This window comes from Melopsittacus undulatus, chromosome 11 (assembly GCF_012275295.1).
Source record: "Melopsittacus undulatus isolate bMelUnd1 chromosome 11, bMelUnd1.mat.Z, whole genome shotgun sequence".
Lineage (NCBI taxonomy): Eukaryota > Metazoa > Chordata > Aves > Psittaciformes > Psittaculidae > Melopsittacus > Melopsittacus undulatus.
This window is the reverse complement of record NC_047537.1, coordinates 4,928,663-4,951,637: the sequence shown is the minus strand read 5'-3', so window position 1 is coordinate 4,951,637 and position 22,975 is coordinate 4,928,663. Positions and strand designations below refer to the sequence as shown.

The window sequence follows — 22,975 nt, the reverse complement described above, 5'->3', positions numbered from 1 at the left end:
CTGCACTGGTTATGTAATTACAGTGTGAGTTTGAAATACTTGTTAAAAATAATTATATGTTTTAGCTCTGGGTTGTGTAGAAAAATTACCAGTTGGCCAGGGTGCTTGTCTATTTCTGGAATGCTTTAAATATGCATATTAAAAGCTGTTTTTTGCTCACTGGAGTGATAGGCAATACTGTCACAAGCAACCTCCATTTAGCAGGAAGATTTCTGGATATAAATCCCATTCTCGTGTCTCCTGTGAGTTTCATCCCATCATGTCTCTTCAATAAAATGTCAAAGCAGTAGTTTAGAAAAGCAGAAACACTTGGTATGAACATGCCAAAACATCAGCCATGTTTGAAAACACTGGCAGTGTCTGGCCTGTGATAAAAACAAGCAAATCAAATACATTGTTTGAAATTTCTGGGATTAAATAGGGCTGGTATTTTTTTTTCCCTAATAAGATTGATGTTCTCCAGACATAGCATTGAAATTCTGTATCTTGGTAGTGATTCCTTGTTTGTTTTGTCATTTACTTTTCTCTGCTGTGCAGTGTTAAAATCAAGGTACAAGGAAGTATCATTCTGAAATATTTCTGGCTGAGGTCTTTGCTTCCTTCTCTTCCAGTTTTGGATGTGCTGTGGATTGGCACATATGTCTTTACTATTGTGTATGCAGCAGCTGATGGGACACTGGAAACACCTCCAGAAGTGGTCATAGCCATATTGCCTGTAAGTGCCAGAAAGTCACTAAAACAGTAGTGTTTGTTACTTGTTCTTGACTTACTACAATGGCAAGTTGCTTTTATTAGTCACATTAGTATTGTGTAGATTGAGTTTGGTACTACTGTAAATTATGGTTTTGGGGTTGGGGGGATTGAGTGGAGGAAGTAGTATCCATTTGAATGCCAATCAATAACTTGTTCTCTGCTGAGATCAAATTATGACAGGAAGACTTCTGTTATGTGAAGTAAACAGTTGGGCAGAAAACCTAAACAAAGTAAGAGACACAGAGAATATATATGAATACTCTACATCACTTAAGGTTAAGAAGATTTTTAGGCCTGATGATATGCTTTTCTTTGGTATAAGGTTATTCATTGCGGGGGAGGCAGGGGTTGTGAGATTTAAATTCAGTGGCAGCCTCTTTATTGTTCCTTTTGGAAGGAGGGTTTTGATTTGTTTGCTTTGTTCTTTTCTAAGTGGTTTCATGATGCTTGTTCTCTCTTGAAGTATGTAGCAATTATTGGTGTACCCTGATGCAGTGGTATTTATGGGAAAGTACTGGATTTCTGTGATGGAAGGTAAATTATCAATGTTTGCTTTACAGAAAAAGGAAGAGAAGCGACCAGAGAAGTTTGTGAATTTCATGGAGCCTTGCTATGGGAGCTGCGCAGAGAGACAGCATCATTACTTCCTCAACTATGTTGAGGAATGGTAAGTGGCAGGAATCATGGCAGAGTCTTCCTCTTGTTTCTCATGTCTGAGTGGTCAGTGTTTCTCTGTATGTTATGTTCCTCCTTTTTGTAAGTATGTAATACCTGAGGGTGAGAGAAATTAACTGAAACTATTATCTTGTAAAGTATCTTGTAAATGCTTTTGTTAAAGTACAGCTAATTTCTCCTACATGCTTTTTTGTGCCTACATACTCATTTGTCTGGTGTTATCTTGTTATCTGTTGGTTGAAGACCTTTTGTCTTGCTTAACTGTGTGTGAAGAAGCTGTCCCTAACTTTTCAACTGCTTAACTTGAACCATCATTACTTATGATGATAAAGTGTCAAATCATTGGAAGGCAAAGGCATTCAGGCCCTGGTGACTAGCTTTAAATAAAAAAATAAAACCAAATCCCCATCAAAACAAAATAAATGTTCTATAGTGATGTAGCCAGTCATGTTTCCCTTAGGAGGCAATTAAAAACATCCAAAGATGTTTTCATCTTAGGAAGAAAAGTCAGTTTTATAGTCTCATAACCCTATTGCTAGTTTTTAATTTGTATAGATTATAATGTGGAGCTGGGGGCCTTATTGGTTTTGACCTGTTTATGTCTGTGCTTGCAGGGATCTGGTTCTGGCAGCTTCAGCAGCTTCCACAGAAGTCAGCATTCTTGCCAGGCAAGGGGATCAGGTAATTTTATTCCTCTTCCATTTGTGCTTATGCACCTCTTCTTTCTTGGAAATCTATGCAAGTATAACCTATATAAGCCCTGAAGTACAATGAAATGGTATATTTTTAGGAACAAAGCAAAACTTTCTTTTTGAGTCTGAGTTGTACTGAATCTCAAACATAATTCTTAGTTGAACAAGAGATCAGAGTGGCACAAAAGAAAGCCTAAACAGAAGCAGTATGTTGTGAACCAAGTACCAGAAGTCTGTTTTTCATGATTCACTTGGCATTCTCAAAATTTGGTCAAGCTCACTGTAATGAAGTGATTCATGTAAGTTCATCAATTCAAGTTAAACACCAAAACTGTCTGACCTTAACTCTGGTGTGCAATGAGGTGTGAGAAGTCACACAGAAATCTGTGGAGGGCCCTGATACTTCTGGCATTTGTTAATCTGACAAATATAAGTAGTTGCTCTATAGCTTTTTTGCAGTCTTGTTTTCCAGCTGTATTGGGCTGAAGTTCTGCAGAAGGCTGATCACAGGAAAGCAGCAGGCAAAATAATAATCCTTATTTTTGCAGAACTGGGAATCATGGGTTTTGGAGGACTCCAGCAGAGCAGAACTTCCTGTGACAGATAAGAGCGATGACACTCTGCCCGTTGGTGTTGCTGTAGACTACACCAGTAACATGCCTATTGTGATCAGTAAGTCTTGTTAGTCTTCCCTGTGGAATAATCCAACAATAGTAGTATATGAGGTATTTTTGAGGGGCAGCCTGGAGATCTGGGTTCTGGGAGATTGTTCTGAAAGGGAGACTGATGTACGTCCTGCTTTTTTATATCAAACCCACAGCAGGTGGGCTTAATTCTGTGTAAGGATTCAAATGGTAAATTGTTAAATACAGTTCTTCAAAGCTTTCAGCAGCCTGGGATACTACACTAACAGATATGGCAAACAAAGCACCTGAGTTATGTCTGTGTTTCACAGAGCTGGGATAATAGTGAGTTTAAAGCAGTCATACTCTTAACACCAGTGATTTCAGACTGCCTGTGAGGTTTTCTTTATTCTCATGTCATTTTGCAGAACCATTTTGTATGAAGTACATTTGCACTGATCTAAAGGAAAAGTGGGTTAGTTTCAAAGACAGAAAAAGCTAAGATCATTGAGGTGGATCCATAGGTTTTCACTATGCATTAAAGTACAGAACCTATACTGACTGAACCCTGCTGTGCTCTACATCTAGTCAGTTGCATCGCTGCTGTAACCTCTGTGCTGCCTGAAGGCTCTTCAAAGCACCTTTGTCAGAGGTTGAAGCTGGAGATACATCTGAGCTATTGCATTGTACCTTAGTGAATTCTGAAAACTCTCCCTTGAAACCTAGAGACAGGTTGAAATAGAGATGCCTTCAGGCAGAGTGGAAGGTACTGCAGTCAGGAGTTCCTGAAGAGCACAGGAGGGTGCCAGTTAACTGAGGACTTTACCTGAATGAAAACCTACAGTAAGGAATTGAGGTCAACCTTTGTACTTGAATGCCAAGTTGAATTTGAAGCATTTCCTTTGTTAATCTATACAGTTATTGGATTAAGGAACCTGTCAGGACAGATATTTTAAAGCCCAGGTTGTGCTGCCCTAGGAGTTTTTAGAAAGGTTTTTGGAGAAGCTTTTTGCTAACACATTGTGTTCTCTGAGTGAAGTCAGCTCAGTTTTTGGCTACACATTAATTGGCTTTGCACTTCACTGCAAGTTTTGTTTGCAAAGAAACCTCATTTGTCCTGGAGCTTGTTCCCATGTGGGAATTGGCCTTCCCTAGCATGCTTTCCTGAAAAAGCAGTAGGCAGAGAAACATGGCCATCCACTGCACTGCCTAGCAAAGCACTGTGATGATAGCATATTTTTCCTGCATGCTGGATTTGTTGGGGTCTTTTGTTTGATTTAGCGCAGTTAAAGCATTACAATTTTTTTAATTTCTGTATTGCAGTATCTGTAATATAGTCTATATAATATTGTGGGTATTATTTATTTATTTATTTATAGAAATATAGAAAGTTGTTTGGGGGCCTTTATGCTGGGACTGTTTGAACTGAAGCAGATTCTTAGGCTCAAAACTGCAGCTGTACGAAACACAGATATTTTATATCAGAGGTTCAGATCATCAGGATGATTGCTTGATGTTGGCTTTTTTTAAAGTTAAAAGGCTGTGAGTCTCTCTGTACTTTATGTATATGAATGTTAATGATGTGACGGGACCCAATGGAATGTGGGGATTGTTGAAGGGCAGAGAAGATTGAAGGAGGGAGCACCATATAGGTAAAAAGTGCTTCAAAATATGAAAAAGCTTGGCATGGGAATTCGTGATTGCAAATTTGGTTTTGTCATTCAGGAGATGGCATTTGATTGTCAAAATAATCCTTCATTTGTGAATTTAGGAATCATAAAGTCAGGAATAAGAAGGAGTAAAGAAGGGAAAAAGAATTGGGCATTCACAGAGAAGCAAGGGAACAAAGAAACAAGTGAAAGCAAGAAGGGACATATGTAAGAAATAAGGTGCTAAGCAAATCACCTGAAGGTGCCAGTGCCAGTAGGAGCAGAACAGGAAAGTGTGGCTGCAGGACTTACATATGTGATCTCTGGCAGGTGACGAGAACACCCTTCCTCCAGCTCCAGTTCTGATCCTGCTCTCTACGGATGGTGTACTCTGCCCATTCTACATGATCAATCAAAACCCGGGGGTTAGATCACTGATTGTGACCCCAGAGCCATTGACGTTAGTAGGGGAGAGAGTTTCAAAGTCAGCAGGTAAGTGCTCTGGTAGGTTAGGAAAACACTTGTCTTTGTAGATCTTTGTCATCTTCACCTCTAAGTTTGGTAGAAAGACATGTATGTGGTCACAGAAATATTTTTCGTTCTTAATAATGGTAATGGGGAGCAGCTCTTGTGTGTTTTGTGCTCCCAGGACTGTTCTGTGAATCAGTGTGAAATTACCTAGTCCTGTTCATTATTCAGGATGTCAAGTACTTTGCAGACTATGCATGTAAACTCTGTTCTGCAATCAATCTTTGGAGAACATGGCCAAAGCAATTCTAGGAGGTGCTTTACCCAGCTTTGGGGTGTATGACTGGAACTGCAGCAGTGGCTGCAGGCTCTGCTTGGGGACAAGGATCAAGCACTGAGCATCATCTTTTAAGTTGCGGAGGGGTGATGGTTGTCCTCTACATGTTTTGCTATAGGAAGCCATGGTATGAACTAAAGTTTTGGCTGCAGCAAAAGCTTACTTAAACAGCAGGTTTCTGCAGCACTGAAAATTCTGTTAGAAGGTGAAGAGTAGTGCTTTTATCTGAGTTACATATGTGCTGCTATATGCACTGTGAAGTAGGCAGTTTCCTGTGTTGGGTTAGGCAGATAAGGTTTTTTGTTTTGCTTGTTTGCATGCATGCCGTAGTAATTGCAAAATGAACATTTTCTTCCCTAAGCCCAAATTCACTTCTTCTTCCTCAAAATGAATGCTTTTGTTCGGCAGCCTGCCTCTCTGCAGCACTGGCTGACTTGTGTGCTAACAGCCTGTTTTATGTGAGGTGGCAGGATCGTCATCAAAATCAATGGAGAAAGGTGAAGCCTTTTCACAGGAAATTCCAGGAAACATTAATCTGGGCAGACAGTAGTATTGATTTTGAGTTGGACTTTGGGCAGTTTCTGTATCACTTATTGGGTTTGGGGACTGGAAGCCTGGCTCTACCATTTCTCTTCCTCACTGTACTGTCTGTGCAGCTAGCAAGGTGTAGTGCCGAGCTGTCCCCTTCAGATAGCATTTGGCCTTACAATGCCTTCTGCCATTAGTCAGTGCAGCCAGATGAATCTCTTCCTTTCCCATTTGTCTTTCTGCAGGAAGTACTGCCACAACTCCAACCACTCCTCCAACTTCTTCAAAGCCTGACACAACACCAGGGGCTGCTCCTACTGCACCTGCCTCAAGTCAGCCTCCTGCAGCAGGTGGAGCAGCTGCTTTTTCCTTCATGCCTTCAACTGGGAAGATGCCTGGTTCTACAGGCAGTGATCCTCCACCTTACCCCTTTGCCACTGAAGCCTCCAAGCAAGCCGTGACTCCCAGTCTGACTGGAGCAGCAACGTTCTCTTTCTCCTCTGCTTCTCCTAAGTCATCTGTGACCCCTGCTCCTTCTGTAGCCACCACTACAACTACTGCCACCTCCTTTTCGTTTGGATCCATGAACTTCAAACCAGCTGCAGAGAGCTCACCAGGGCCACCTCTCTCCACACCACCGGTTGCACAGAAGACCTCTTTTCCCTCTTCAGCTTCTTCAGTCAAAGTGAACCTCAATGAGAAGTAAATAGATGCAGTAGCTAATGCAGTGGTTGCATATTTGTTAAATTGCTCCAGGCACAGAGTGTATGGTAGTTCTGAAGATCGTTTCTGGCTTTTTGCCTCACAGCTGTTTCCCATGCTTCCAAGAAAGCACTGAGGAAGCCTCTTTTTATCCGAGTCATAGGACTGTGAAAACCCTCAGTGCTCACAGTGATAGAGGTTATGTTCAGGGGCAAAATAATAGTCAAGGGGTAATGCCAAAAATTGGACTGATCATTTGCCAAATTGCCAGAGACCTATTTTTTCAGGCATCAAACAGTAATTTCATGCCTTAGTTTGATGCATATATTGGAAAACACTGGGCTTTGAAATCCTTTATGTCTGGGACTGGTTTAGTGTAGTGGTGATAGCACATGCTTCTTTGAGTGTTTGTTGAAGGTTCCTTACCCCTAATCTAAAGAGCAACTTGCAGAGCTGAGAGGAGGCTGTACCCATAGCTGGCCTATTTTCTGCTCCCATGGTCAGTAGAGAAGGTGCCAGACCTGATTTTGTTCTTCAGTGGATGCTTGTCACTGACCATAGGATCCGAAAACTTCAAAGCTTGTTCATGCCAACTGAAAGAAAACTGATCTTGATTACAGACTATGCAGAATGAATCTGGGTGATGAGTGTTCTCAGATCATATACCCACTCTTCCCTCCAGCTCCTGAGACTTGCTCTCTGTTTTTAGAAAGAATGGTTTAAAACACAGCTTTGCTAATTGGACCTGCTTTCTAGGGAGGGAAATTTCCATGTAAATGCATCGTAAGGAATTCCTGATGCTTCAAAGGATTATTTTTTTAATTAGGAAAATCTTAACTACAGCAGGATCTGATGGTGGCTCTTAATGGCTTTTTGAATTTTATATTTTGTGTATAAAGCAAATGATACGCTTGTGAATTGGCTGAATATTTAAATTGACTGCCTTGAGGAGTTGAGTTTGCAGATGAATAGAAATTCATATTTTGCAGAGTTTCTTTGAGCCTTGCTGCACAGATGACACTAAAGGCAGCTCAGATTTGCTATAATTGGTGCTTTGGTGCAAAACTATGAGGTGCATTTTGAAGCAGGAGGGTACTTTTTGTGGCATTTTAACTTTTGCTCACTGGGTTGGGTCTGCGGTAGCAGCCTTTAAGGTACCACATATTCAGAAATGATCCTGAATGGCCTTTCCTGATATTACCAGGAGCTACACTTGTAATGCTGTATCTGGAGTTTGAGTTTTTGCTGATCCCAGAGGATGCCAACTCATTAGAACCTAGTGCTTCATTCTGGATGGAGGGAAACAGCCAGGACTAGTTCAGAGCTGAAAGATGTTCTGCTTTTCATTGCAGGTTCACTGCTGTGGACACCTCTTCTCCCACTAGCAGCAGTGGTCAGTGCACTTCCCCAATGTTTTCTTTCTCAACCACTTCAAAAACCTCTTCTGGAGCTCCTCTGAGCCAGTCCACCCCCGTCACAGCTTCTCCCACCACACCACTGAAGGCTTCGACACCTGCGCTTGCTGCAGGTAGGATTCTGATGTGTGTTGTTGGGAGTAATGCACTGTAAGCAATGTTCTGACAGTTTTAGGACATAATGGGCTCTGTTTGGCATCTTTTTTTGTTTTTTCCTGCTGCCTTTACTGATGCAGTGAACCTCTTGATTTGCACACTGTGACAATGGGATGGACTTAGTGCTGAAACTGAGAAATTTGTCCATTTGCACACTTTGCTCCCTAGAGAGCCAGATGTGAAATTAATATATTCAGCTGCTTAAGTTCATCCACAAGTGATCTGTAATGCAGCTCTGATTATGAATGTTTCTGAGCAGTCACACAAATCAGTGCCTTATCTTGCATCTTGATCAGAAATTAGTTTAAATTAGATCATACTCGTTTGTTATCAAAATAATATTCAATCTCAAATGATCCTGTGATCATATTGAGGGAATGCTGGAGCCACATACTGGAGAGTGACAGTTGTTACTGTTAGCAGGGAAGTTGAATGGGAGTAAAATAGCACCTAAGGAAGGTGTGTTCTTGCACTGGGGCCATACTACCATTGCTTTTGGATTTGACAGTGTCTATTACAATTTTGTGTGATTGCAGCCTTTTTTTCCTCAGGCTTTGTATAAGTTCATAATTTACTGTTCCTCTTTAAATTCCAGTGTCACGTCCCGCTCAAAACATGCTTTCCACTTCTGCAGTACAGAAGACAGCCAAAATCACCCCTTCTGCAGCAAAGCCAAGCTCTACTCAGGTAATGGGAGCTTGAGTGGACTCTTTAGAGGCTGAATGTTTTACATGTCCTGTGAATCACTTAGACTGAATGACTGTCCTTAGGTCTAAGGATTAGCTAGCTTTAGACATTAAAATAGTAGCAAATCTGTGGGACTAAATCCATGTTTCATGCATGTCTTTGGGAGCTGTGTTTTGGTGTATGTTGACATAATCACAGTTAGGAAACTTAATTCTTCCTGTTGGTATGGAAATGAGGTTTCACAGCTTTCCTTGCTAATAAGCAGTCAAGAGATGCCCTGAGTGGCTGTTAAGAGATAAACCAAGTTTGCAGGATATTAAAAGCAAAGCAGTAATACAGAGCAGCCCACAAAGACTTCATTTGCTTCCATAAAGCTTTAGCCATGTATCCCCAGGTAGTCTATGGTCCTGCTTCAGATGTGGACATACCAGTCTTAATCTGTGAAACTAGTTCAAATGGAGTTTCTAACAGCAGACCTCTTGATATTCTGAGCTCCCTGTTTCTAAGGATATATCCCTAATATTGTTGGTTTTGTTTGTGTGTTTTTTTTTCTCTTTTTTTAGGGCAAATCAGCAGGCTCCAGCACAGCGTTAGATAAACAGGCCCACCAGTGGAAGGATTCGGACCCTGTCATAGCAGGAATCAGAGAGGAGGTGAGATTTCCAACCAGTTCTCTTCCTTTTGGAAGTTGTAAGACCACAGACGCTTCAGTTCACCTGTGATCTGATGGTGTCTGTCAGTAGTTTAGGAATCAGAATGCTAATTTTTCCCAAGATAATCAGCCTGGTTTGTAATTGCTGTTTGTGTGTCCTCTTCAGTCATCTTTAATTTCAGCCACTGTGATGGAAAAATGGAGTCTTTTCCCTGTTAATGTTCCAGAAGAATTTCTTGCTTTACTGTGTGATGTCCAAGGGCTGTGACATTTGTTCTAGTCCCTGCTATGTTTCAGTGGTTGCACTTTCTTCCTCTTGTCTTTGTAGATTGCACATTTTCAAAAGGAAATGGAGGAACTGAAGGCCCGGACTTCCAAAGTCTGTTTCCAAGTTGGTACTCCAGAGGAAATGAAGTTGTTGCGAACTGAGTCAGATGATCTTCATACTTTCCTCTTGGAAATTAAAGAGACAACAGAGGTGAGCAGAGTATCTTCAAACTGTTTAGCTCCTCAGCAGTGACTGTTCCTCTCCTGATGTTCCTATTTAACCTGATAGAGCTGAAATGATGTAGATGGAGCATCTGACTGTGCTGCTTTAATGTGGGGGTAACATCTGCATTTGTGCTTTCAGGCAGACTTGCAGAAGCCCCTGTGCTAGAGATGGCAATTAAAAATAGTTTCTTTGAACCTTGTTCCATCTGTTCCATTTGCAGTCGCTTCATGGAGATATTAGTATTCTGAAGACAACCTTGCTGGAGGGATTTGCAGGGGTAGAAGAGGCGAGAGAGCAGAACAAACGGAATCATAGCTCGGGGTATCTACACTTGCTCTATAAGAAACCTCTGGATCCCAAGAGTGAAGCACAGCTTCAGGTATGAAGTGTGTCAGCCAACTTCTAATCTAGAGTTTGAAATAAAATAAAACTGAGCCTTGTGTAAGTGCCCAGCAGTTTTGGTCTGCAGTAGTTATTTGCTGTTTCAACATAGCCTAGTAAAAGTGTGATGAGCTTTGTTTTCCATGAGTTTGCAAGATATGCTGAAAATCCTCTCCTGAAGTTCCTCTGTGTTGTTGCCGTTTTCAGTGATGACTCAAAACTGCTGAAAGGCAGTAGTTCACCTGAGATCCAAGTCTATTCTAAGCTTAGAATGTGACTCTTGACATCCTGTTCCTTCTCAGCCTTTGCTCAGGGATTTCACTTAAAAGAGTATCTTTTTTTCCCCCAACACTTTGTAGAAGAGTTCTTAGAATTATTTTTATCTTCAGCAAGTGCCTTATGGAACAATTTGATGATTTATTATGACTTACAGAATTGTGTGGTTAATTTCATGGATGGCAGAACATAAAGCTAAATGATATTTTAAAAGCCGGGGCACAAAGGCAAATAACCAGCAGCACATGAAGAGGCTTTCAAAGGCATGAAAGAAACTAGGGGTGAAGCACTCTTGCAGCTCATGATGAAAGGGCTATTTAACCCTAAGCAGAATAGAGTGAATGTGCCCTACAGATGATACTTGGTTTTGAGGGGAACTTACCAGTATATAAAAGCTCTTTGACTAGCAGGCTGAAAACATAATTGAATGTCATCTTTGTTACAGTAGGTATGAAGTGCTTGCACACAGTTACTAGAAATCAGCCAATACGAAGTAATTTCTTTTAGGCCTCATCTCTAATCTCCACCTGGATTCTGTAGAGTGATTCTCAGTCTTAACTGTATGCCTGCTTTGATGCCCGGTGTGTCTCTGATGTTTCAAGTTTATGCTCATGACTTCAGTGAGGTGACAATCTTGAAATTAGCATTTTACTGATCTAGAGAGAGGATCATGAGGAAAGAATAACAGTGAGAGAGAAGGGGAAGTGGATTGGAATGTATAGGGAGAGCTGTCAGGTCAACTTTTGGAAGTTGTATGACAAAGACACCTCTAGTCTGACTCTTAAATTTTGTTCACTCTGCATAATTCTTGTTCTCCTGGGTGATAAAAGCTCACTCAGTTAACTTCATGTATTGGTTTTCAGTGATCCTCAGGCTTTTCTGATATCCAGCCGTATTGATTTGCTGTCCTGAGAGTGGCTGCTGTATAACACTCCTAGTTGCTGGCGAGAGGAGACCTGTGCTTGGTAGTGTGTAATAGCCCACAGCAGGACTGGTTTTGGTTACAGCTTGAGTATGTCACATTAGAATTTCATGCTGTATCTTGAGAACAGTTGCAGTGGTATTTTTCCCAAGCTGTGTTACTTGGCTGCTTCATTGTTGTATTTTAGCGAGCATTCTGTTGAGATGAGCTGAAACCAACTGCAGTTTCCATTTCCACTCTACGAGATTGGAGTTCAAGACATGTTCATGCCATGACGGGTTGGAGGGATGACAATAATAAGACTGAACACTGGTTTTGTTTAGGGAGCAGGGCCTATAGCCAGAGGTGTCTGGCTGAGTTGTGCAACTCTGTGATTGTGGATAAGTCACTTCACTTTTACTGTGCCTTTTTCTTTCCTACCTATAAAAATCAAGTTAATTCCTTGCCTTAATGTGGGAGTTATGAGCATTCATGAGTATTTTCATGAATCATGGTCTGTGAATGCTGGTATCCTAGAGCCATGTGAATAGCCTGCAACGCTTTGATCACCTATAATTGTTGGAAGTTTCAACACTGTAAAATGGGAGCAAATGAATCATGTTCTGCGAATGAGATTTGAAATAAGGTTTATTTTGTATAATGTCTGATGTTTGTAAACCCTTTCTGCAAGGACCTGGCAACGTTTTGAAAACATTATGGGAAGTATTGTTTCCAGCTGAGAGCTGGAATAAAATGTCCTGCGAGTCATTTATAAGTGGATTTTCACCATGTTGGGTTCTGTTGTGTTGATTAAACTTTCCAGGCAGAAATATGGGAAAGTGCTGCATAGCTTGGGCTGGGTGAGCTTAAAGAGTCTTCAACTTCTTCATCTGAAACTGAGATTTCTGAAGTGACTGAAAAGCTGACTTTGTTTTGCATGGTAGGAAATTCGACGCTTGCACCAGTACGTGAAGTTTGCTGTTCAGGATGTGAATGACGTTCTGGATTTGGAGTGGGACCGGCACCTGGAACAGAAGAGAAAGCAGAAGTGAGTAACTGAAACTGTTAATACAGAACAAGGAACATGTCAGTGAAGTGGTGTTATTCTCAAATCAAACAGACAAAAACCCTTTTCTGTTTAACAGTATGATCTTTTACAAGGCATCTAGGAATGAAACTTGACTAAGACACCTAATGGGAGCTATAGGTTCAGGCTATTTGGCTTCATGCATGTTACAAGTTCTTTACATCTTTTGTGTACAGTGTGAATAGTGCTTACAGAAAAAAATGTAAGCTTTGTAGAAACCAAATACATTCATTGGTGGTAGCTACTGAAAAATTTCTAACAAGTAAACCATCTGAAATTAAATGAGGTAAACTAATAAACTTGCAGCATATCCAAAGGAGAAGTATATATTTGAGATGAGCTGCTTTGGTGTCCAAACAAAGCCACATTTGATCTCATGGAGTTTAAGTAGCTAGTACCACTAAACTACTTTGTGTATGCATGCCTGCTTGTGGCCAGATATATAGAGTGGTCCTTATCCCTGTCTCTTGATCTGGTGTCTTAAGGCGTCTCGTAGTTCCTGAGAGGGAGACCTTGTTTAACACCCTGGCTAATAACCGGGAAATAATCAACCAGCAGAGGAAGAGACTAAATCAGCTCATGAACAGCCTGCAGCAGCTCCGACTTTATAATCAGACATCTCAGTGGAGTGTTCCCAGTGATACATCTTCTCTTAGCAATGCTCAAAGGTATGTGAAACAGGAGTTCCTGGGTAGTGTTGACACTCCTTCTCTCTTGCCTCCAGCAATATGCAAGTGTGCATCTTCCAAAGAATGCTGTTTTGTGGATGTGGTATCGGAAACAGGATGTCCTAAAAGTCATACTTAACTATGTCCGTGTAATAGAGAAGCTTATGGGTTATGTTGTATGGTTCACTATTTGATGCTTATCAGAAATTTCCCCTACAAGTTACAATTTTTATAATAAACAGGATAATAGAACCTCCTACCTCAGGGTACTGCTGGGTGCCTGTATTCAAGGGAGGAAGTGAATGGCTCTTAAGAGTTCCAAAATAAAGATGCATTTATTTAAATAGCAAAGTATCTAGAGGAGCCAGTTGTTCTTGTAAATAAACCAATGGTTCCAGTGGCTCTTTTTGTCCCCCTTTTGTTCCTGACTGGGTTGATTTCTTTATGCTAATCATGGTTTTTCACTGCTCTGTCTTGTCCCAGTTTTGACAGTGACCTTGAAAGCCTGCGCAATGCCTTGTTGAAAACTACCCTGGAAACACATGCCAAACCTCTGCCTAAAGTACCTGGTAATTTATTCTTTTTTTTCCTGCATTCACACCATAGATGTGAATCACTTTGTTTTTGACTTGCAGTTTGATTATAGGCTAATAACTGTCTTTGCTTTTCCAGCTAAGTTATCCACTGTGAAACAGGCACAGCTGAGGAATTTCTTAGCCAAGAGGAAAACTCCACCAGTTAGGTCTACAGCTCCAGGTAAACCTTTAGCTGCCATAGAAGTCTGAAATGCTTTCCAAGAGGGTGACCTACCAGCTGTGGGAATCAGTCCTGAAACTACCTTCTAGCTCCTCAGTCCCTACTTTTCATTTCCTGTTCCCCTATCTGCTCTCAGTAAGTTTCCTACAGTTACTGTCTTGTCAAAGACATCTTTTTGTCACAGTTAAGAATCCTGTCAATGCAGGACTAAAACAAGCCTGTAGAAGAGCATCCTAAGATAGGATTTCTCTGTTTTGTCCATTAGGCTGGATGGTTCCCTTGACTTCTAACACACATGTGATTTTGTTTCTGATATTGCAGCGAGTTTATCCCGATCTGCCTTCTTATCCACAAGATATTATGAAGATTTGGATGAAGTCAGTTCAACGTCCTCAGTTTCCCAGTCACTGGAGAATGATGATTCACAGGCAGTGGACCAGGAAGAAGAGGCTGCTCCAGTCCAAGTCCCTCGTCATGCTCCTGTGGTCCGTACTCCCTCTATCCAGCCTGGTTTGATGGCGCAGTCTCCATCCTTTGGGAAACAGCAGCTCTCCCTGGGTACTTTGCGTGAGTTGTTTTTGCAGTGTCTCTCCCCTGTCCTGCGTGTTCATGTCTCAGTGTCTTTAACCGCTGTGTCCATTGCCAGTGCTTCAGGTCCTGGAGAAATGTGGCTGCAGCATGCAGTTTTACATTGCCAGGTTTTTGGAAGCAATTAGCAAACAGGCATTGTAACCTCATGAGCTTGACCTGAAAGCACTAAAATGTCTTGACTCATTGGCTGTGTTTTTCTGGTAGCCTGTTTCTTTCAGCTAGTGTAGACCATAGGTAACATTGTCTTCCTTTAGTAACTTGCCTTAGGTGTATGCCATTATTTCTTTAAATAATGCCTAAAGACCAGGAAACTGAAGTACTACTACATTTGGTTGGTGTGGCCAGGGTTAGGAGTTCTGAGCCCAATGAGTCACAGTAAGAATTCTATTTGTATATTGTCAGTTTTCCTTGTGTGAGAGATCTTTTTACATTTTAAATCTCTATATCCAGAGAGAAAAATACGGTGTTGGCAGAATCATCCATAACAGCAAACTGAAAGTCTTTGAAATAATAACTATTGAGACTTCCTTGCTTGATTCATTAGGATACACAGAAACTGCAGGGACAGATTGTGTTGATTGTTTAAAAGCCCTGCAGTCTTGTCAGAAGAAAGCTGTGTACTTGGAGGAACTGTAGTTCAGAAAAGGCTTTCAAGTCTCTCTGATTTGTACAGTTATAATGAACTATAATATTTTTGTTTACTTGTTTTTAGTGTCTACACCTTCAAACCGAATCATACCGCAAGGGGCAGATAGTACGATGCTTGCAACAAAGACTGTGAAACACGGAGCCCCTGCTCCCACTGTCACTGTTCCAGCACCACAAGCAGCTGCTGCTGCAGCTCTGCGGAGGCAGATGGCTAACCAGTCCCCAGGTAAAAGGATGGCTAATTGCCTAAGTGATCTCTGAGCAGTTGAATGTGGCTTTGACAAGAATTTATCACTCTCAGAGGAGAAGATCATCAAACAAAATGGGATGCAGATTTCTATTTGTTGCACCTCTGAGTTATCCAGTGTTTCTTTGTCTTCCTTCTTCCTTTAAGCTACAAGTACAAAATGCCTGAGAAACTCCCACCTCAGGTTTCTTCGTACCCCATCTCATCTGTTAAGTGGCAGAAATGTCGATAGCTCTCAGGAGATCCTAGCGTAGCAATTGATCTGTGTGCCAGAAACTGGTGGAGAGCAGAGAAAGAATGTCACTGGCCTCTATTAATAACTGCTCACTATTAGCTAGGCAATTAAAGATCTGAATTGTAAAACAATTTTAATATTGAAAAGCTGAAGGTGAACTATTGAATTAAGCCTTGAATCTGCTTGTAAGGTTTTGAGTCGACAGGAGAAAGGTTTCCCGATTTAAGCTTTTCTTGTTTGGTTCTAGACAACACTGCAGCATCAGTGCAGAAAAGAAACAAAATTCAGTTACTGGTAGTTTATTTTCCTTGCCCAAGAAGAGCTTAAGCATAGGAAATGGGCTAGTGATATGAATTCTGGTGGAGGCCAGGTGCAACTACACAGACTGTGACTGTAAACCTGAGATGTTACAATGTAGGTAGGGAGAAATTTGTAAGAATAAATAGATTTGGTCAACTAACAAAGAAATCAGCTAGATGGAAAGCTCTCTGCTGCTTTGGTGTCCAGTAAGGAGGCTGACATACCAAACATTTTGGGCCAGATATGCCACATACCTTCTAGAAATCTGGATGGGTTTCTTCTGGAGTTACTAATAGGCACCCTATTGAATGAAATGCTTTAATATGGAGAACATGTTTATGCATTTTTGCTTTCCTTAAAGCTGTAAGCACTTCCTTGACGGAGTCAACCCTGAAAAACGTACCTCAAGTGGTGAATGTGCGAGAACTCAAGACTAGTGCATTGACTCCGGCTGTCTCTGCAGTAATAGGGTGAGTGGGTGCTTCCCTTCTTTCTTTCTGGTAGCTGTGGATAGCACTTGCAATAGAGCATGTCTGCCAATGGGGAGCAGTAGTAGTATTTTACATAGTCTGACAATGTAAGACCTGAAGTAGATGCTTTGAGAGAAGAGTATTGAGTTTGTTGAATGAAAGGAAGAAATACTTTATTTCCAGGTCATTAAAGGATTTGCTAATGGCTTGTCCTGAACAAATGACAACACCAGTATTAACCTCCTTCTCCCTTAGTCTGTGAAATGTGTTTTAGTGCTGCCTCTCCTTTTGGGATCCAGTGGTTTTACTGCTAGTATGTACTTTGGATCTGGTGCCTCTCCAGTCACTACCTCTATTCTGCCCCACTGTGTGGGAAGCGCACCCCTCTGTCGCTGAGCGTGGTTTGTGGCCTTAAGCTGTCCAGATGTTGTTCCTTACACTTCATCATCCATTACAGAGAAAAACTTCTCTGGGGTTATGCCTCTTCCATCTGTCCTCAGATTCACCCCCTGAGGGAGGGAGAGCTGTGCTGTGGCTTTTCTGGATACATCTCTCAAATTCTTTGACATCAGAATTTTGACTGAAGGGTTGGGTGTCAGTAGGGGCTGATCTTTGGAAAAATACGAAGCTGTGAGTCTGTCTTCCTCACAAGTAAATTATGAATGTTGCCTTTAGCATTTAACCTTGAATTGAATTTGTAAAGGCTTCCTGAGAGTTAGATGTAACACTTGGCTTTCCTTCTTCTGTCTCCTACAGACAACAGCCAGCTCAGCTCATTCCAGAGATTTCTGTCTTATCACCAGGCTTTGTCACCAGCCACAGAACTTGTCCCTTTCCCTGTCCTCCTAATGACCTTGGAACTCTTTGCTTGAAGTTCCTACAGTTGCTAAAACCAAGATAATGATTGTCCCATTTTGGGGCTGGGGAGGCAGGGGCACTACTGAAAAGTCAGAGCATGCTGTGTAAAGCAGGAAAAACTCACCACATATATTTGACATGTCCACATGGAGTAGTAAATGCTTTATCCATGTAACTGTGGGCTATATGTGCAACTCCTTTAACAATTTCTCTTGTGCATCACTTGTAATTTTCTTGCATGTGTGTATACTCTCCATTGTAAAAGAAAAAAGGTGCATTTTCTTTGATGCAGCTTCTCAAAAAGGGGAACAGAGTCTTGCAGTGTTGGTACTCAGCTGCTGACCTTGACATTTACTTTATGGTTCTTCTGCATTTTAGTTGGGAAACAGTTTGGGAGCTTTTTGCTGTTTTATTTTCTCCTGAAAGTGATAAACTGAGAGGGGGAAAGGCAATGCTACATCTTTTGAAATGAAAATTTGCAGACAGCTCTGCTTGGAAGGTTTTGCTAAAAGCAATGTTGTGACCAGGAAGAGTTCTCCACTCTTAGTTTCATCAGAACTGTGATAAGGAAAGTGAAGAGTACTGGCTGTACATAGACAAGGACAAAAGTGAGCAGTATGTCTCTGAGTTAAACTGTAGTTAAAGGCCTGTCTTTCAAATCGTTTTAGACTGACAGTATTGATTGATCTCTCTAATTTATAGAGCACCAGCTAGCTTGATATCTTGAAGGCTTTTTACGGTCTTATCTTACAGCTGACCTCATAAAAATGTACCCTCTAAAAAGTCTACCCAGATGAGCCGTGCCTGCCAGTCAGGTTCAGCTCTAAAACAAAGAGCATTCACCCAGCAAAGTTAATTTATCAGTTTTTGCTGCTTCAGCCATCCTGGCTCTCTTCTGCTGCTGCAGCACACTCTTTGGGTTGTTAAGCAGTAACGGGTTTTCAGTTGTTATCAGTTGTTCAATGGCCTGTAGTGAGGTGTGTTGGTGGTCCCAGTCCAGTTATTTTATTTATATATACATATATAGTTTCCAGTGTAAATAAACCTCTTTCCATAACTGAAGTCAAACCCAGCATTTTCATAGCCTTGTCACAGAAGCTGTGGGTTAAGTGATCTTTATACTAATGAAAAGGTCTCACCTCCCATGACTTTCACAGACCTTCTGTTGGTTTATTCTTTGTTCAGGGTGCCTGTGAACTTGAAATTTACAGCTGTGCCTTCCCAGCGTGGACTATTTCCAGTGCTAATCTTGGAGTTTTTCTGGTTTTCTTTACTTTTGCTCTGGGTAGAGGGCAAATCTAGGCCATGCAACAGAGAGAGTACTCATTGCTGGAAGGAAGGACTTACAAAACTGTTGAAGGCACAAAACCCTATCCAAGACCAGATGGCTATGCAAATGTATTGTTCCATATGTGCATCCCCTTCCTTTGGAACATAGGAAATTTCTGGGTTAGCCCATCTCTGATCAAATAGTAAGTGCAGTTTGAGAGTCCTCATGAATTAGGAGATGCACAGCTTCTGATGCCCAGATTCACTTACTGTCTGGGATTTGAACTTAAGCTTCTGAAAGCTTCTGGTATTGGCCATTTAAACTGCTGAGCCTGGAAAGCCACAGACCTGAGGAGTTGCTAAGACTGGATGGCTCATCTCAAGTTATGGTGGTTTGGTGTGTTAATGGCCCGCAGCATGAAGTAGGATGCTTCACCCCAGAAGTAGCTGCCATTCTGCAGCAATTATCTGTGGGCTTTGATATACAATTTATTTCATGGTTAAGATTCCCAAATCTATAATGTAGAATACAGGTTAATTTTATCATAGTTCTTGCCATGACTGATTAACATTTATACTACACTTCAAAGACACGAAGCACTTCCCCCCCACACCCCAACATTGCCTCCTTGCTCAGCATTCAGAGAGTTGCATGTACTTGTCTGGGCTCCACACTACAAAGGAAGCTTCTTAAATTTGTTATCCACTAGGCATAACATTGTAATCCCCTTACCTGCTGATTTTTCATCAACTCGCTGTAAAATAGAAAGGCCTGACTCTCTTCAGAGACAAGAGTGTGTGAAGAAGGCTTGATCGTTTAAGTCTAGGGCTTTAAACACATTTGCAGACTTCCTTTGTTAAATGTGGCTGATTCGTTTAAGAGGTTTATTCCCTAATCAGATTTGTTAGTTTGGAGTTGTGTGTGGAATCTTTAATAGTGGTGGCTGTTCAAGTGTTCTGGAAGCTGTGCTTCTGAAAGGTGAGGAAGTCCTCTTTTAAACTAGTCATTTAATGTTTGAATTTTTACTTTTGAAGGTCATCTGTACCACACTCTGCAGCCCAGGCAGTCCACCAAGTTTTGGCAACTGTTGCTACAAATCAAGCTAAACAGGTATCTTTATAGAACCCTTTCCCTATGGAATAATGTACCTCCACATGCTCAGCACAGTTTGGGGGTGTAATTGTTGGTGAAGAGGTCATCTAAAAATGTCTCTTCACAGCTTGTCCTGCATTCCTGGCAAACCACTTATTTATCTGTGACCTCGACAGTGTGACACTAGGCACAAATTTGTTATGTCTTGCCTTTTCTTTCTTTTGAAGACTTTCAGCTTTCTAGTGGCCGTAGCCTTGCAGCAGTAAGGGTAGCAACTAACAGCAAACAGTATTGGGTAGCTACACCAAAATTTCACCAAGAAAACTTCAAAACAAAACACAAAGTGCTATGCAATCAAGGGAGAGAATAGTTTGTCTATGCTCTTACTCTACTGAAAACATTTGTTATTGGTCTATAAGCTGCTAGGTTTTACATCTACATGTCAAGAAGAAAGGCAGCAGTCTTTGTCCTCTGCAATCACTGAGCTGTTGCCCATGGAGGCTTACTGGCCTCTGCAAGAGGCTTGTTGAAAAAGCTGAGTATTGACCCTGTAGGTAAATGTCAGGGCATAATGGGGCTCAGATTGAAGGGCACTTCTAAGTGCTATAGCCGCCTTCCTCTATTTAGTTTTTAAGTCATTGCATGACTCATGAAACCAAACCAAGGTCAGAAGGACCTATGTTAATGGACAGACTGCACTGACCTGAAGTGTGACTGTGTTTTTAGACACCTCTATCAAGCTCACTTAAGGGACAGACTCCAACTCCCTCTGTGTGTGCACCCTGTCCTGTGGCATCTACCGCTGGTCCAGCATCTTCCAGCAGCAAAATCTCAGGTAAGTTCTCTTTAGTAGAGATGGAAATAAGGCCTGGATGTCTCTTGCTGCCTGTCAGGCTGCACAATCCAGAGAATGAAGACACTGAGGAAAAAAGATTTGCCTCCACTGAGAGGCTGCTATGCTAATTTTGAGGGTGAGAATTTGGAAAACCAAGGTAAGAAGAGCAGGAGGTTTAGTTTGCATCCTGCCCTATGTTTTGTCTCTGTTCCTGCGTCTAGAATTCAGTGATAAAATTCTTTGTTCAGAAGGGACTGAGAATGTGTAACCCTTATCAAGAAATGTTGAAAGCACATTTACCAAAATCTGCTGTGATTTGAAAGCAAAAAGCAGCCATCTTTGCCATTTTGGTTTTTAAACATGAAAATCATGTCGTTTTTAAACATGGTGGTTTGATTTCTAAGCACGCAGCACCTTAGGAATACCTGAAATAGCTTGAAATGAACAAATTCAGGTACTGGGTCTGTTGAGCACCGAACTTCAAAGCCAGTTCAGGTACTGTGATCAGTTGCACATGGTTTAGAGGCTTCTAAGGAAAGGAGTTTACATCATTCAGTGTAAATGGGGGAAGATGAAACACTTAGGGAAAGAAGGAATTGATTTTTAATGTGTATTAGATAATAATGCTTGTACTGGATATGGTTTTATAAGCTTCTTGCATAAATGTCTGAAATCCATCTCTGATCTTCTGTCGTTAATCCATGGATGTAGGTTGCCTCTTAGCCAGGGGTAAGAAGCAGTAAAAATAGCTAGAAATCATATTTGACTTGGCAAACACTTGTTAAATTTTGGTTTATTGAAAACATCAGCTCCTGAATTTGAGAGCACTTCCTTTGTGTTTGAGCTGTGTTTCCATGCATTGATGAGAGATTTTAACAAAGATTTCTTGATTTTTGTTTAATTTTTATTGTCAAGATGATGACACCTATCTTTGCTTTCATCTGATATATATTTTGCTTTAAATCTTTGAAATAATGTGTTCTCTGATCTACCAACAGCAGCAGGAGTGTTTCTGTGTATAAATATCAGACCTGGCGTTAAGTGGCAAAAGGCTTTGTTTCCAGTTGATAAAGTTGCTGACTGCGTGTGCAAACTATTCCTTCCTTTTCTGATAGTTAGATGACAAGATGCTTTTTCTCTTTTATAACACTTGGACTTATATCTTATAGGACAAGGGACAGTAAAGACAGTTACAGCTGTGACTTCTTCTACCGTGACATCCATACAAGCAACAACTGCACAACTCAACAAAGCCTTCTCCTTTTCTTCTGCGGGGTCTGTATAGCATTAATAATTCTTTGTAGCTGATATTAAACATGGGTATTGGCTGTTAGACAAGTGTTACCTACAAGGTGCATAATACTGCAGAACGGCACCTGCAAACGTTAGACTGGGGGGGTGTGTTGCACTGGAATTCTTGGAAAAGACCTTCTTGTTTGTGGAATCCTACCTGAGTGAGGTCTGAAGGTCTGTGAGAATTTGACACAATATCATGTTTCTTTGAGATTTTTTAGTCTGTAACTTACCAAGAGTATGTAATGGCTGGTTTGCTTTTCAGGTTTATGTAGAGTGGACTGTTAAACACATCATACACTCTGTATACTGGTGTTTCTCATCATTAGATGATGAATTGAGATTAAATTTCCAGTTAGGACTTGAGATTTGTACTGATGGTGAAACTTGCTGAATTATTTATTTCAGTATAACAAATGTCATGTTTTGGCTTGAAAAGTAGTCTGCACATGAAGGTGACTAGGGAGTCCCCAAGCCATCTGGTGATTTCTGTTACATAACAGGAACACAAGGCAAGGTGCATGTTAGGAACATGCAGTTAGTCTGAAATCTCTCTTATAGAGTGGGGTTTTTTCTTCAGTGATGACAAAAATATTTCTTTGATCGTATCTTATGTTTGGTGGAGAAGGATGACTCCTTAGAAATGATTGTTTGAAATTCTGCATGTTTACCTGTCTATTACTCAAGTGAATTTCTCTTTATGAAGTGGGTAATATTAAGCGTTTCAAAACACTCATACTTTCAAATAGCTGATTTCTTTCCATCTTAACCATTTCTCTGCCAGTTTGTCAAGTGGAGGTTACCCAAATGCCTTGCTGTGCTCTTCACAGGGCTAAAAGAGTCCTTTTGAGAGATGAAAATGGAGATTCAGAGTACAAACAGACCCAGCCTTTGTCCAAGGCTGCAGGGCCTCAGTCTATAAATCATATGCTAAATACAGTGCCGTTGTCAGTCATGTCTGTTACACAGCCTGAATTCTTCATCAGCAGCTGGTCTTTGAGAATCAGAGAAAGTTTAAAAAGCCACAGGGAATGAAGGTCTCTGGAGGACCCCAGTGCTCATTCTGAAAGATCACAGGATTTTTGCAAGACACAGTATTTTTAGTGTGAAACAGTCATGGAAACTTTTAATATTTGAATTGCTATGAGAGATCTCCTTTTTGACAGGTGGTAGTATCCAGTCATTCCCTGTTGTACATACACTATCTCTTAGCTTTTAGCTCTTTGAAGCACTAATT

General features: G+C 41.1%; 1 protein-coding gene across 4 annotated transcripts in view; it reads left to right on the top strand.

Annotated features, from left to right (window-relative positions):
• Nucleotides 1–22,975, top strand: part of NUP214 (nucleoporin 214) — a 43,604-nt gene that overhangs the window by 3,966 nt on the left and 16,663 nt on the right. For all 4 annotated transcript variants that reach the window (XM_034067461.1, XM_034067459.1, XM_034067460.1 and 1 more), the window contains exons 7-27: nucleotides 612–715; nucleotides 1,314–1,420; nucleotides 2,043–2,109; nucleotides 2,669–2,792; nucleotides 4,723–4,884; nucleotides 5,971–6,427; nucleotides 7,780–7,955; nucleotides 8,594–8,685; nucleotides 9,249–9,338; nucleotides 9,666–9,815; nucleotides 10,051–10,209; nucleotides 12,333–12,436; nucleotides 12,961–13,143; nucleotides 13,627–13,712; nucleotides 13,816–13,899; nucleotides 14,221–14,466; nucleotides 15,203–15,364; nucleotides 16,282–16,390; nucleotides 19,553–19,628; nucleotides 20,337–20,445; nucleotides 21,615–21,720. In XM_034067461.1, the coding sequence (XP_033923352.1) occupies nucleotides 612–715; nucleotides 1,314–1,420; nucleotides 2,043–2,109; nucleotides 2,669–2,792; nucleotides 4,723–4,884; nucleotides 5,971–6,427; nucleotides 7,780–7,955; nucleotides 8,594–8,685; nucleotides 9,249–9,338; nucleotides 9,666–9,815; nucleotides 10,051–10,209; nucleotides 12,333–12,436; nucleotides 12,961–13,143; nucleotides 13,627–13,712; nucleotides 13,816–13,899; nucleotides 14,221–14,466; nucleotides 15,203–15,364; nucleotides 16,282–16,390; nucleotides 19,553–19,628; nucleotides 20,337–20,445; nucleotides 21,615–21,720 (2,953 nt within the window). The remainder of the gene's footprint in view (nucleotides 1–611; nucleotides 716–1,313; nucleotides 1,421–2,042; nucleotides 2,110–2,668; nucleotides 2,793–4,722; nucleotides 4,885–5,970; nucleotides 6,428–7,779; nucleotides 7,956–8,593; nucleotides 8,686–9,248; nucleotides 9,339–9,665; nucleotides 9,816–10,050; nucleotides 10,210–12,332; nucleotides 12,437–12,960; nucleotides 13,144–13,626; nucleotides 13,713–13,815; nucleotides 13,900–14,220; nucleotides 14,467–15,202; nucleotides 15,365–16,281; nucleotides 16,391–19,552; nucleotides 19,629–20,336; nucleotides 20,446–21,614; nucleotides 21,721–22,975) is intronic.